At 46.8% G+C, this 14,695-nt stretch overlaps 1 protein-coding gene across 2 annotated transcripts in view; it reads left to right on the top strand.

The window, feature by feature from the left end:
• galntl6 (polypeptide N-acetylgalactosaminyltransferase like 6) overlaps positions 1–14,695 on the top strand; it is a 103,827-nt gene that overhangs the window by 25,106 nt on the left and 64,026 nt on the right. For both annotated transcript variants that reach the window (XM_023799189.2, XM_023799190.2), the window contains exon 5: positions 786–952. In XM_023799189.2, the coding sequence (XP_023654957.2) occupies positions 786–952 (167 nt within the window). The remainder of the gene's footprint in view (positions 1–785; positions 953–14,695) is intronic.

Here is a 14,695-nt window from a genome sequence, read left to right as displayed (position 1 = left end):
GCCGCCGCCGCGTCTGTTTTATGGCACGTCTTTCACACCATAAATAAAATGCTGATAGCGCCGGTCCCCCCGCGAGGTCGTCACTCACCGCAGAGCCGCGATTCAGACTGTTTGGCGTCGCGTCAAATGTCCCGCGTGGCTTTCTGCTCGTTCGTTTGGGGTTTTCCATTGTCCGTGTTTGCCGTACCGAGGCAGCGCTGCTACCATAGGGCAGGGAGCGCCGGTCGCTGCAATGGGCTGGAGATGTCCAGCCCTCTGAAGTGAGCCACGAAGATTAATGAGGCCTGTCTGTCCATCCATCTGTGTTCAACGGCTGCTCATCTGTTTAAGGTGGAACTGATCCCAGATCAGGAAGCAGGGTTGAGAACCCGGATAAGGTGGATATTCTTACATTTCAGCACAGTCTGACGGAAATATTTCTTTTTTCCTTTCCAGTTTATATACAGACAAGGCTGTTGGTTTCTCTCCACATATCCCGTCATTTCTATCATTTTTATCCCTTTTATCAACCAAAAACTTGCATTAACAGTCAGCACTGTGATCTTTTTCTAAGCCAGTATGTACAAGGCTAGAGAGTAATCCTCAGGTCCTGGCAGGTCCCTACTGCTCAATTACGTGAGGTCCTGTCAGGTCTATACTGCTGCACTATTCTGCTGAATTTACTTCCCTGATCCCTCAAACGGCAGCTAGCCAGCACACCTCAGCCCTTACGAACTCGTCCCTGCACCTCCTCCGAACACTGGAGCCCTTTCCCCGCCCCTCACGCTCCTCGTCTCCATCTACAGCTGCAAGCAGAAGCTCTACCTGGAGAAACTGCCCAACACCAGCATCATCATCCCCTTCCACAATGAGGGCTGGTCTTCTCTGCTCAGGACCATACACAGCGTCACCCGTCGCACGCCGGAGCACCTCATCGCCGAGATCATCCTGGTGGACGACTTCAGCGACAGAGGTGAGGCCCCCAGGACCCCCAGGGTGTCGTTGTTGGTTGGTGACACTTTATAGTCCAATCAGCATGAAATAAACTGCAAGCTACAACCCCCCCCCCCAGTGAAGCAGAGTGGAGCCGCCAGTGGATGGCATGGCACTTGGGGGGACTAGGGTGTAGCTTCAGACATCATAGGATTTGTATTCCTCTGGGGGGGGGGGGGGGGGATTCACATGCGAGGCACTCTACCCCCATGATGGGTGCAGGGGGAGTTTCAAAAGAGCTTTAAACTGTAGTTAGGCACGTTAGCCCTGCACAAGAGGGGGTGTATGGCTCATCAGCACCCCCCCGCAGGCAGATTCAGGCTCGTGGTGGGGGGGGGGCTCTGGAGAGGAAGCCAGGGGGGTGGGTCAGACACCTCTCCATGCGTGTTCCTGGCTTGGCCACGCAATGCCGACGCCCGGTGGGCCAGCTGCTGTGGTCATGCCTGAGGCTGGATATGCACACCGTCCATATGCATGTCGTATGAAGTTTTGTATGCCGTCCCGACCTGTGGCTGCTCATCCAGTCCGTTCTTTGAAGTAAACTGTAATTGCACCTGGAGTGCGCCCTCTGCTGGATCCTCACGGCTTGTCGGAAATCTCGGCTTTGTATAGATTTTTGACCAGAGAGGATCATGGTCCGTGGATTCTCTGAACAGCCCCCCTGCTATGAAATCGAGGCCAAGGTGGTGGCTTGGGGGGGGGGGGGGCGTGTAACTGCCCTTGTTTCTATGGCTCGCCACGGTCACGGTCTACGCCCATCCATTCCAGTCACGGCTGCTGTTTTCCACCCCTCCAACAGGGTTCGTTGCCGTGGTGAATTATTACCCCAACCAAGCTCCCTTTTCGCGGATGTATCTTTTACACAAACTGCTTTTCTGCCGTAGTCCATCATGCTGGCGTAGTGCCTGGAGTCCGTCCAATTGCCATGGACCACTGATATGTCGCCCAGCATGGGAACCGCAGCTGTCGCACGGCCACATTCTGCGGCCGCGCTAATTAGCCACCGCGGTTCCAGGAGTGATGTCCATCATGGAAATACCACGACAGGGATAGGCGACGAGCCTAAAAGCATCCATCAAGATCTGAGCACAAGAGTCACTAAACATCGGTAGGAACCAGAAAGTGGACCAACCGGGTTCATATCTGGGGTCTCAAAGCGCCACTAACAAACAAATGCCCTCCAAACAAATGGCTACCAAGCAAACATCCACCAAACAAAGGATTACCAAAGTAAATGCCCACCCAACAAATAGGTACCAAACAAATGGATGCCAGACAAAGGTCCACCAAACAATGGGATATCAAACACCCACCAAACACATGGCTACCAAACAAACTCCCACTAACAGGCTATCAAACAAACATTCACTAAATAAATGGGCACAAAACAAATGCTACCAAACAAATGCCCACCAAACAAATGTCCACCAAACACCTGCCTAATAACAAGCTCCCACCAATGAGCTACCAAACAAACAAACATTCAGTAAATAAGCAGCTACCAAACAAATGGGCAGCAAAAAACGGTGGACTTTAAGCCTCAGGTTGTGGGCCGGTGGTCTGAGAGCGTGATGCTCTCGTATCCTCGGTGCGGTCAGGTTTTACAGATGACTGACACTTTTTCCTTATACCAGTGAGTGATTTGATGGCAGTCGCTCCAGAACCGATGAGAAAGCAGGAGAGCCATGCTCATCTCCAAGAAAATGCTTCAGTGGGGGCGAGCTTCGTTAGCGCTGACTTACGATTATGCGTGCAGAATAAATAAGCAGAAATCCACCTTATTTATGCACAAAACAAGCTGTTTGCTAAACATACTCCCTCTGCAATTAAACGCCACGTTCCTGCCTTTACCAGCGAGGGAGCATGAGCGATCACCGCCAGCTCAGCTGTGAATCTCCACCATATGGACGGGAGGGCAGAAGGTGATTGGAGCACCGAGGTTCCAGAACATTCCCGTGTTAGCTCATGTTCCGACTCCCATCATGCTTTTTGTTGGTAGTCAGTCAGTGTATTTCTCTAAATAAGAAGAGAGAACGCCAAGAGTGAGCATTCAGACAGTTCAGCCACTGTGAACTGGTTCTGCTTGGTCCTTCAAACAGAGCTGTGCTTCTTGGTGCTGGACAGAAATTGGAGGGTGGGGGTGCCAGCAGTACTGAGCCACCCCCAGCTTTTCTTGCTGTGGGGCTGCCGTAAACGAACCTTCCCCCACCTGGTGCCTGCGGCTGGGCTCTTTAATGCCTGTTGCGCGCCATTCGCTGGTCACGGGGGGGCGGGGGGGGGGGCATTCGCCTCACCTCCTCCCTGTGCTCCCACCAAACTCCCATAAATGAACCCTGAGTGGATGTTTGGTCGCTCAAAGAGGGTGATTTGGCCCCCACTGAGTCGCCAATGCCTTCGTGGTGTTTGGGGGGGGGGGGGTGTGCATTCCCATGGGCCCCTTTCACCATGCAGCTTTATGTTTTATTTCCCTCCCCCACTGCTGTAATCTCTCCATCTGTTTCTCTCACTTTTGTTTGCGTAATGATAATCGCGACCCTTGGAATTGTGGGTAAACAGGGAACTTGCAGCAGCTCAGCAGTCCCACTCTCGCAAAACGACTTGTTCAGCTGAGAGGACGGTGACTAAAGTCATTTCTGCCGTAAAAATGGAAGAGCAATATGGGAAAGTTCCGGAAACAATCGGCCCCTTGGCATTTTGCCCCGGACGGGGGTCTGCCCGATGCCTGGCTCCTAACTGCTGTGATGCATGTGATATATAAGAAATAAGCCCATTTTCTAATAATGAGGCTCATCTGCGGTGTTGAGCTCGTAAATCACAATAAAGCACCACTGCCGCCTCGCTGTAACTACGCCGGTCACAAGGGAGTCAACGCTTCATACTGATGTTCAAATTCCCGTTTTATTTTATCCTCTTCTTGCAAAGAACACCGTGAAAACTATGGACGCAAAATAAAGTTTTTCGGTATAATACACACACATATATGTACATCTTTATACAGAAAATAAACATATCTGAAATATTTATGCAACAAACAAAAATAATAATTACCGTGTTGCCTCTTTGACCAGTCGTAGAAAGAGTCGTAGCTTGCCATTCACTGTCTATTACTAAATGCCCTTACGTGAGAACTTCCGGTTCAAAGCCACGTTGGTCATGTGACTTAATAGCTCATTCTTATGCAAATACTTTTAAAACTTCAAATAATGTAGGCAACACCACAAACTCCTTTAAACAATAAATAAAATTAATGATATTATTTTAACTCTCTTTTGGGAAATTCACTTTAACAGTGTTGTCATGGCAAAATTAACACACTTCTTAGTGTCAGCTACACTCCCACCAAATTACCTTGATTTAAGACCCGTTTGAAATTACACTGTTGACATCACAAATTTTACAGAAATAAATCAATGGTAATTTCTTAGTTCTTAGTCAAACACATTTGGAGTAAACATTTCAACATATACATATATAACTCTTAACAAATTCTTAAATCAGAAATACTGTATTGATTACATGACCAGAAGTATAAACTTTAATGTAAACAACATGGAACTCAATCTTTGTGGATCAGTAACCTTCCCTCAATTAAGTACTAATCAAATAATATCTGGAGCTCTAAAGAGTTTTCAATTGCTTTCCACAAGAACCACTAACTTTTGAATAGGACGTTCTAAAATGGTTGGTTTGGTAAGGCGTTCACCCTTTTTGCCTAATTTCGCTTCTCCCATCTGTATTGTCACTTTTCGCACCAGTCCGTCATCATCTTTCTGGACATCAATAACTTTGGCGAGTCTCCACTGACAGCGAGGAACCTCTTCATCTTTAACAATGACAATGTCACTGACTTGAACGTTTCTCTTAGGAGTATGCCATCTTTGTCTAAGAGTAATGTTGGCGAGATATTCTTTTCTCCATCTACACCAAAATTGTTCAGACAGGTACTGTACTCGCCTCCACCTCCTTTTGGCATACAAGTCTTCCTGAACAAACTTTCCTGGTGGGGGAAGTAAAGTAGAAGACTTCATCTGGAGCAGATGGTTAGGTGTCAAGGGGTTTAAACTTTTTGGGTCGTTGATACAGTCAACAGTAAGTGGACGGCTATTGACAATGGACATAGCTTCGTAAAAAAATGTCCTCAAGGAAGCATCATCCAGTCTCCCAGCACTTTGGGCAAGAACTGAGCTTAGCACGTTCCTCACTGTTCTAATTAGTCTCTCCCAAACACCTCCTACATGACTTGAATCTGGTACGTTCATAATAAAGTCACATTGTCTTTCTGTCAAATATACAGCCAGTCTCTCTTTGTCCAATTCATTTAGGGCTCTTCCAAATTCATTTTTTGCTCCGACAAAATTAGATCCTTGATCTGACCTAATTTGTCTAACAGATCCTCGGATTGCTATAAAACAACGTAAGGCATTGATCAATGCATCAGTTGTCATGTCTTCTAGCATCTCTAAATGAATTGCTCTGGAGCTAAGGCACGTAAGAAGTAGTCCATATCTTTTGTGCTCTTTACGACCTTGTTTGGTATGAAAGGGACCAAAGCAATCCATACCGCAGTAAGAGAAAGGCGGTGAGGGATCGACACGATCGGTAGGCAGGTCTGCCATCCGTTGCCCTTCTGCTGGTCTACGAGCCTTCCTACAAGTAACACACTGTCTTATGTATTTAGCTACTGCCCTGCTGCCTCCAATAATCCATTAACCACTAACCCTCAACTCATTCAGGGTTTGACCTCTGCCTTGATGCTGGATTTTTTTGTGACAGTGACTAATAATCAAATTTGTGAAGACAGAGTCTTTGGGAAGAATTATCGGGTGCTTAAAGTTGTGAGGTGAAGATGCTCTCCTTAGTCTCCCTCCCACTCTAAGCATGCCATCTTGTATGATGGGATCGAGCTGATACAACTGGTGATTAGATGGGAGCTTTCCAGATTCTTGGCTAAGAATATTCAGTTCCTCTTTGAAAACATTTTGTTGAACAAGTCTAATGATTGCAGCAGCAGCTAGCTCCTTTTCTTCCACATTTAAAGGGTCTGTCTTCTTGATCCGCTTAGCTAGTCGTTGAATTCGAGCAACAACATTTACTGCAGTGGTCCACCTTGAGAATCGTGACAGCCTGGTCAAAAGGCCATCTTCCCTTTCAGCTATTGTATTTAGCACTTCAATAATCTTCACCTCTGGATCTCCTATCAACAGCTCTGTAGTTCCTTTGTTTGTTGGTACTTCTCTTTCCCATAGGAACTTGGGTCCTGTGAGCCAATTGGAGCTGATAAGCTCCGATACTTTGAGACCCCTCGAAGCATGGTCAGCCGGATTCTCATCTGTCTCAACATAATACCACTGTGCTGGATCAGTGGTCTCCCTAATTCTCTGAACTCTATTTGCTACAAAGACATGAAACCTTCGAGCCTCATTATTGATGTAGCCCAAAACAACTTGAGAGTCAGTCCAAAAGTACTCTCTGTCAACCTTGAGCTCTAATTCGTCTCTTAAAAGGTTGCTCACAGAAGCAGAGATTACAGCTGCAGTTAACTCGAGTCTCGGTATTGTGACTACCTTTGTAGGTGCGACTCTCGCTTTGCCCATGATCAGAGAGCAATGTACTTTATCCTCACTGATGAATTTAATGTAAGAACACTGCCCATAACCATGACTACTGGCATCTGAAAAATGATGCAGTTCAACTCTCAGGATCTGTCCAAGGTTTAGGGGTACAAAGCATCTTGGAATCTGAATATTCTGAAGGTTTTCTAAATCATTGAGCCAGCTCTCCCACCTTGGCTTCAATTTGCCTGGCAATGGTTCGTCCCAGCTGATACCCCTTTGACACATCTCTTGGAGCACCCTTTTCCCTGTTAGGAGAACTGGGGCCAAAAAACCCAATGGGTCATACACAGAGGCCACAGCTGAGAGGATTCCACGTCTAGTTGCTGGTTTCTCATCAACCGAAACTGTGAAGGAGAACATGTCACTCTCTACATTCCATCTCACTCCTAGCACTCTCTGTACAGGAAGGTCATCATAATTAAGATCTACGTCTTTCTTTCCGGTTGCTCGCTCAGAGTCACAAACAGACTCCAACACTTCTCGATTATTAGAGATAAATTTATGAAGACGCAGGTTTCCTTTAGCACATAATGCTTGAGCCTCCTTCACCAGTTGAATTGCTTCGCCTACAGATTCTAGACTTATGAGGCCATCATCAACGTAGAAATTTTTTCTAACGAAGTCTGCCGCTAAAGGGTACTCACTCTCATTTTGACTAACAAGATATTTCAAGCCAAAATTTGCACAACCTGGAGACGATGTTGCGCCAAATAGATGTACTCTCATGCGGTATTCTGTGGGCTCTGAATTTGTATCTCCGTTCTCCCACCACAGAAATCTCAGAAAATCTCTGTCATCTTTGCTAACACGAAACCTGTGAAACATTTTCTCAATGTCACACATGACTGCAATCGGGTGTTTACGAAATCTACAGAGCACTCCAATCAGACCATTCGTAAGATCTGGTCCTGTCAGCAAATGATCATTTAAGGCAACACCCTCGTACTTTGCCGAACAATCAAAAACCACCCTGATTTTGTCAGGCTTTTTGGGGTGGTAAACACCCTGATGTGGAATATACCATGCATTTCCCGTTTCCGGTTGATTGTCAGCTTTCTCTGCGTCACCATCTTGGAGGACACCATCCATAAACCTCACATAATCCTTCTTGAACTTAGGATCTCTTTCAAATCTCCTCTTCAGATGCTTCAGTCGCACTAGGGCAAGATTCTTGTTGTCTGGTAGCTGAGGACGTGCTCTGAAAGGAAGGGGCATCTCCAGGTGGCCCTGCTCATTCTGCTTGATTCCTTCTTTCAGAATGTGTAGGAATTTTATATCTTCCTGCGATACACTCCTTTTCATTGAGCCAGTATCTGCAAAGTCAGACTCAAGGGCCTTAATGACAGCCATCGGGGTCACGGGTGGTAGCTCTCTGACAGATATACGATGGCACAGACCTGTCACTTGCTTGGAGTTTACCCTCTGTTGTGAACTTCCAACGATGCTCCAACCTAAGTCTGTCTTAATGGCATAGGGCTCATAATCACCTCCTGTGATTACCTGTCGTGGCACCAGAGCTCTAGAGCAGTCATAACCAATTAGAAGTCCTACACTACAATCCATCAGCGGAGGCACTTCATGAGATATGACTGAAAGGTGTTCCCACTCCTTGGCTGTTTCACAGGTGGGAATGTGTGCACGTTCAAGAGGTATAAAATCTGTGGCATAGGCTGGAGGTAGGTCGATAAAGATATTTGAGAAATATCCTCTGGCTCTGAGTCCACTGACTCTCTGACTCTTCACAACAGAGTCTCTTCCCATCATTGTAGAAAGCCTGAGTTTTACTGGTTCCATTGTGGTCTGGAACTTTCCACAGAACTCCAGATCAATGAATGTGTTACTGCTCTGTGTGTCTAACAAGGCATATGCAAGGGTTTCTGTTCCAGGTGAATTAAGTGACGAGATCCATACTGGAACGATCATTGATGTACTGCAACCCTTGCTTTCATTCACGGCGCATGACAATGCAGATGCGTTTTCTTCAACTTGAAGGTTACTCTGTGAAGGAGTTTTGTCCACTGAGGGGCGATCTTCATGCAATAGGGTCGGATGATGCCTTTTACATATGCCACATACGGCTTTTCTTTTACAGTCCTTGGAAATATGTCCTTTCCTCAGACATGCAAAACATAGTTTATTGTCATAAACAAACCGTTTCCTTTCTTCAACAGACCTTTCCATTAATTTTCCACATTTGTATATGAAGTGGTTTTCTCGACAGTAGGTACACACCACAGGATTATGATTGTTTACTTGTGTGTTCTCTTTCTTTAGTTTATCAGCGTCTTTTAATTTGATTTCATCCACATCGTTAGACTTGGCCTTTACGTTGATAGCAAATGCATCTGCTTTTGCACGCTTTGTCTCTCTTGTTGGCTTTTCTTCAGAGGGTTTTAAAGCATACAGAGATGATACTGGATTGCACGCTATACGCGCTTCTTTGGAGACAAATGAAGCAAAGTCTTTAAAACTGGGATAATCTCTGCCTTGGTCCAGCTGTTCTGTGACGTAACGATTCCATCTTGAAGTAACCCAATCTGGAAGCTTGATTAGCATTTTCTGATTTTCTTCACAATCGTTTAGTATCTGGAGACCTTTGACATGAGGCATGGCATCACTGCATGCTTGCAGGAAGTCCCCATACTCTCTAAGCTTAATGTACTCTTTAAAACCAATCCTTGGCCATTTACTAAGCTTTTCTCTAAATGCGCGCTGCACAACAAATGAGTGGCCATACCTTCTATTCAGTTTATCCCAGGCTTGTTTGTAGGCTTCTTCATCCTTTCTATAGAAGCTGCCTTCCAGAGCAAGCTTTGCTTCCCCTCCGATGTACCTTTTCAGATAAAACAATTTATCTGCTGCATTTGAGCAACGACGCTCTATAAGTGCTTTGAAGCTTGTGCTCCATTCAATAAACTTCAATGGATCACCATAGAATATAGTGGGTTCTGGAAGTGGAAGTCGTGTGAGGACCATTGTCTCCTGTATCGCTTGAGCTAGAGCTGTCTCACCTTTTGGAACACTCTCACAGTCAGTGCAGGGGGCAGGTGGACAAGGAGCAATCTCTTCACTGCATACTGATGTACATCTCTCCCTGTGCTCCTTTGACTCCTCCTCAGCATACACTCTAAGCTTGGCTTCTATTACCTCAATGTCTCTTTGGTTTTCCAGCTTTTTTAGTTGTTGACGTTGTGCATCAATAGCAGCTTCCATTTCAATTTCAGCCCTTTTTGCTGCTAATTGTGCGACTGCCTCTGCTCTCTTAGCTGAGAGGCTTGATGATTCTGAGAGACGGCTAGACCGTTTGCTACAATCAGTTGCTCTGGATACTGCGGATCCGTATACAGACTCAGCGTAATCCCTGTCAAAAAGTGTACGTAGCCTAGCCCTTTCAGCTTCTGCATTGAAGTCAACCTCAGTCAACCGCACTCTCATGAGTCCTAATAAATCTACTGTTACGGCCGTACATGCATCAATTTTCCTTCTGATTTCTTGGGATGGTGCTGCATGTTGTCGTAAGTTGTCATATGTTACTTTTAATTCCAACTCAAACTTCTCCACAGAGTCCATCATGTCACATAAGACACTCTCTGAGCATTCATGTTTTAGCTTGGTGCGGGTCTCTCTAATATGAGTTTTCCATTTTTCGTACAGTAAGCTGAACTTTTGTTCTCTTTGAGCACATTCTTGTTGCTTTAGTTCCTGCATCTTTGGTGTAAATCGTTTATCACGAGATGATCTCCTTAATACATCAATATTCGATGTGGCTGCATTAGACTCGTTAAGCATTGTGCTGAGTTTTTCAATTTCAGAATAATGAGCCTTTATAGCATTGTTTATTCTTTTCAGCTCTTGTGGATTGATCTCTGTTTTTAAGATTTCTTTCATCTCTAATACCTCTTGTTGCAGAGAATCAATCTGTCTACTTAACTCACTACATTGTAATGATGAATCACCATGAACTGACATTTCAGCTGAAAGAGTTAAATACTTTGTGAAGACAATGAAATGACAATAAACACGTTGCTTAAGTCAGCATACAAAACCCTTATAACTTAAATAATTACTTCACCACTTCAGGGATGTAAATTTAAACAGATGTAACTCTACTCTTGCAATTTGATTATCAACATATATGACAAAGCCTAAATAAGAACAGTACTTATCAACAAAATGTGTAACTCCTACTCGGTTTTTTCTTAAATTCTCTTTCACCTTTTTACATTTTTATTTTCAATTTACTTCGTCTTTACTTGTGGTAAGATCCGTACTTTATCCGAGGAAGCACACTGGAAACACAAAATCTGACCTCTTGAGTTGCAGATCTGCTCGCTGAAACGTGATCTTTCGCGGGAGAGAAAGCAGCGCTGCACGTTGAAACCGTTGGACAACATGGAAAAGACGCAGAGCTCCACGCTGAACCCGCGTACACGTGGAAATAAAGCAGAGTTGCACGCTGACGCCTCGGCAGGGTGGATTTCAGCTCACGTTTTCACTGTAACTACGCCGGTCACAAGGGAGTCAACGCTTCATACTGATGTTCAAATTCCCGTTTTATTTTATCCTCTTCTTGCAAAGAACACCGTGAAAACTATGGACGCAAAATAAAGTTTTTCGGTATAATACACACACATATATGTACATCTTTATACAGAAAATAAACATATCTGAAATATTTATGCAACAAACAAAAATAATAATTACCGTGTTGCCTCTTTGACCAGTCGTAGAAAGAGTCGTAGCTTGCCATTCACTGTCTATTACTAAATGCCCTTACGTGAGAACTTCCGGTTCAAAGCCACGTTGGTCATGTGACTTAATAGCTCATTCTTATGCAAATACTTTTAAAACTTCAAATAATGTAGGCAACACCACAAACTCCTTTAAATTAATGATATTATTTTAACTCTCTTTTGGGAAATTCACTTTAACAGTGTTGTCATGGCAAAATTAACACACTTCTTAGTGTCAGCTACACTCGCCGCCGGCAGACAGACGCGCTGATCTGCTTTAAAACAGCCGGCTTTATGTGGCCACTGAATCGCACGACAAATTAGGGATAAAATTATAGCGGACACAGCCCCGCAAGATTTTACTGTATATCTGTGTGTTGCACAGCCATGAGATGAGCCAGATGAGTCCAACTCCCACCTCTGTTCCTATCTACATCTCCGACTCCAATATCCGTTTCGCAATTCACTTGCTGTAGGCATGGCTGTCCTCCGTGGCCACGCCCACTTCCAGATGGAGCCAATCAGTGAACAGGCAAGTCTGCGGTTAGTCCATTTATATCTTTCTCCGTCTTGGTGCGCTGCTGTCTTGGTCCTGCCTCTCGATGTCATTTCTGTCAGTTCCTCAGTTCCTCCGGTTTTCCCGTTCGCCACATGCCTGATCTCATCTGTGACTTTTTCAATTGGCATCCTGCTCAGCCACCTCTGTCGTGCACCTCGCGGTCAGAAGGTCCAGCCCAGGCCGTGTACTCAGACTGACGGTCACAGCTGAGGCACATGGGTTGGGAGTGTGGCCTTTAGCACGGGTTGGGGCGTGGCCTTTAGCATGGGTTGGGAGTGAGGCCTTTAGCACGGGTTGGGGCGTGGCCTTTGGCATGGGTTGGGGGTGTGGCCTTTAGCATGGGTTGGGGCGTGGCCTTTAGCATGGGTTGGGGGTGTGGCCTTAACATGGGGTGGGGGCGTGGCCTTTAGCATGGGTTGGGGGTGTGGCCTTAACATGGGTTGGGGGTGTGGCCTTTAGCATGGGTTGGGAGTGTGGCCTTTAGCATGGGTTGGGGGTGTGGCCTTTAGCATGGGTTGGGGGTGTGGCCTTAGCATGGGTTGGGGGTGTGGCCTTTAGCATGGGTTGGGGGTGTGGCCTTTAGCATGGGTTGGGGGTGTGGCCTTTAGCATGGGTTGGGGGTGTGGCCTTAACATGGGTTGGGGGTGTGGCCTTTAGCATGGGTTGGGGGTGTGGCCTTTAGCCCATGTGCATGTACCTTACTTTGCACCTTGTTAGGACAGTCATGTGCCCTTTAGCTGATCTCATTTCTGTAACACTTATTCCTCATTATTGTCTGCTGGCTATGTCGCTGTTGGCTCCTTCCTTAAGGAATTACGGGCAGACGATGCTAACGAGGGCACTATATAAAAATGAGCAGGATTTCACTGAAACCTGGTAAATGCTTGGTGTAATCTGCATAAGTCTGTGTTGGGATCTTTCTTCATATTTTTTTATGTCACCTTTGCTCCACAGAGGGAGGGGGGTGGCGGTGGGGGTGCGGGGGGATTATGCAGCAGGAAGGAGGCTGTCGCTCGGCAAAGGGAAGGGGGGCCAGGAGGAGTGGACAGAGATGGGATTGATTAGAGCAGGCAAAAGAGACAGTGATGTAGTCTTTGTCACTATGTGTCAACCCCATGGCCCCTGCCACCATCTCCAGGGGGAGTTAAAGCAAAATCAATCCCCCCCCCCCCCACATCTCATGGAGCTCTATGGAGTCTGACCTTTGTATCAAACTTCTGTGTGTCTTTTCTCCTCCGCCTGTTAGACGGCCATCAGCTGTCACCTGGGAAAACATCACCCCCGCCCCCATACCCCACCCCCCCCCGCCTCTTCCCTGGGGGGTAGCGCCCCCCCATTCTCAAGTCTGATGGAGTCAGTCTCGTGGCCCAGATGCCCCCGACACCGTACCCGATTAAGTCCTCCACCAAGCGTTGCATGTCACCGGTCCTGTATCACTCTCGCTGTTTTCCCAACCCGCTGGGTTCTCAGATTCCGCAAGGAGTTTTTTCCCAGGAGGCCTCAGTGGAAATGAGAGCCTGGTTTCTCGTTCCACCGCGGGCTGAACATGAACACACCGCTTGAATTAAAATCACCCCGTTTTTAATTTGCTCTTAATTGAATGGCTCTTAAAACCTTTCTGGAAAATTCCCTGCAGGTAAACATGCCGTTCCATTTCATCAGCTTAAATGGTCACAGAGAGCTGTTTACACACGTATGTAAAGACAGAGACTCTCCCCACATGGACACGCCTGCCATTTACAGACACACATGCGCACACGCGTGCTGCCCACACAGACATGGGTCCTGTTTACAGACACACACCCACTCCACACACGGATATGGACACGTGTGTCGTTTACAGACACACACACTCTGCACACAAACTTGGACACACATGCTGTTTACAGACACACATGCTCTGCAGATGGACATGGGTGGTTTTTATAGAGACACACGCTCTGCACATGGACACACGTGCCATTATAAACAGACACGCACTCCACACGCCGACATGGGTGCCGTTTACAGACACACGCACAGGCATGTTGGGCGGGGACCGACCCGGCTGCCCTGCTCTCTGTACTGCTCACGGACCCCCCCCCCCCCCCCCGGAGTCAGTGGCGTTATCGTCCCACTCCACCTTGACCGGCGAGCGGATTACAGCCCCCTCTTCCAGGGAGCTATGCTTCCCCCTCCCACCCCCCCGGCATGCCCGCGGGGCTCTCTGTCCGTCACGCTCCAGGTCCCCGTCCTCTGCTTTCAGTCCCGTTGGGGTTTACGGCTCCGATCCAGGAGACTTTTGCGGTGTGTTGTCCAACGAAAACGACCTCTGTCCTGTAAAAACCAACCCGATCCATCCAGCAGTCTGGCGGACAGATGGGCAGGAGGCTTCGCCATGGGTGGCCAGTGCGATCTCACTGCTGTCAGCATCACCATGTCAGCAAAGATACTCTCAGCGATCGATAAGTATAGAAATTAAACAGCAGATTTTTAGATGTCCATATCCAGGATAAGCAGTAGGAACATGGATGGATCCATCAAATGAAATAATAATAATAATAATCATAAACAAGCACTAAGAACTTGCTGCCATCACGTAAACCCTCACATCACCCGATTTCTGACCCTTCCCATAATTCCTGTACCATCCCATGATGCCTTGCCCTGAGGAGATCAAGGGAATTCATTAGAGCACACATGATTAATCACTCTGTCCCAGTCTACTGCCCCCTGCTGGAGCAGCCCCCCCGGCGCTCGGGTTTTAATGTGTGTGGCATTGGCATGTCTCCAGCGATGGTGGTGGTTTAACCTACCGTCTTGGCTGAACAAACCAA

This window comes from Paramormyrops kingsleyae, chromosome 25 (assembly GCF_048594095.1).
Source record: "Paramormyrops kingsleyae isolate MSU_618 chromosome 25, PKINGS_0.4, whole genome shotgun sequence".
In the NCBI taxonomy this organism is placed as follows: domain Eukaryota; kingdom Metazoa; phylum Chordata; class Actinopteri; order Osteoglossiformes; family Mormyridae; genus Paramormyrops; species Paramormyrops kingsleyae.
The sequence above is the reverse complement of the archived record's forward strand: the minus strand, read 5'-3'. Positions and strand labels throughout refer to the sequence as shown.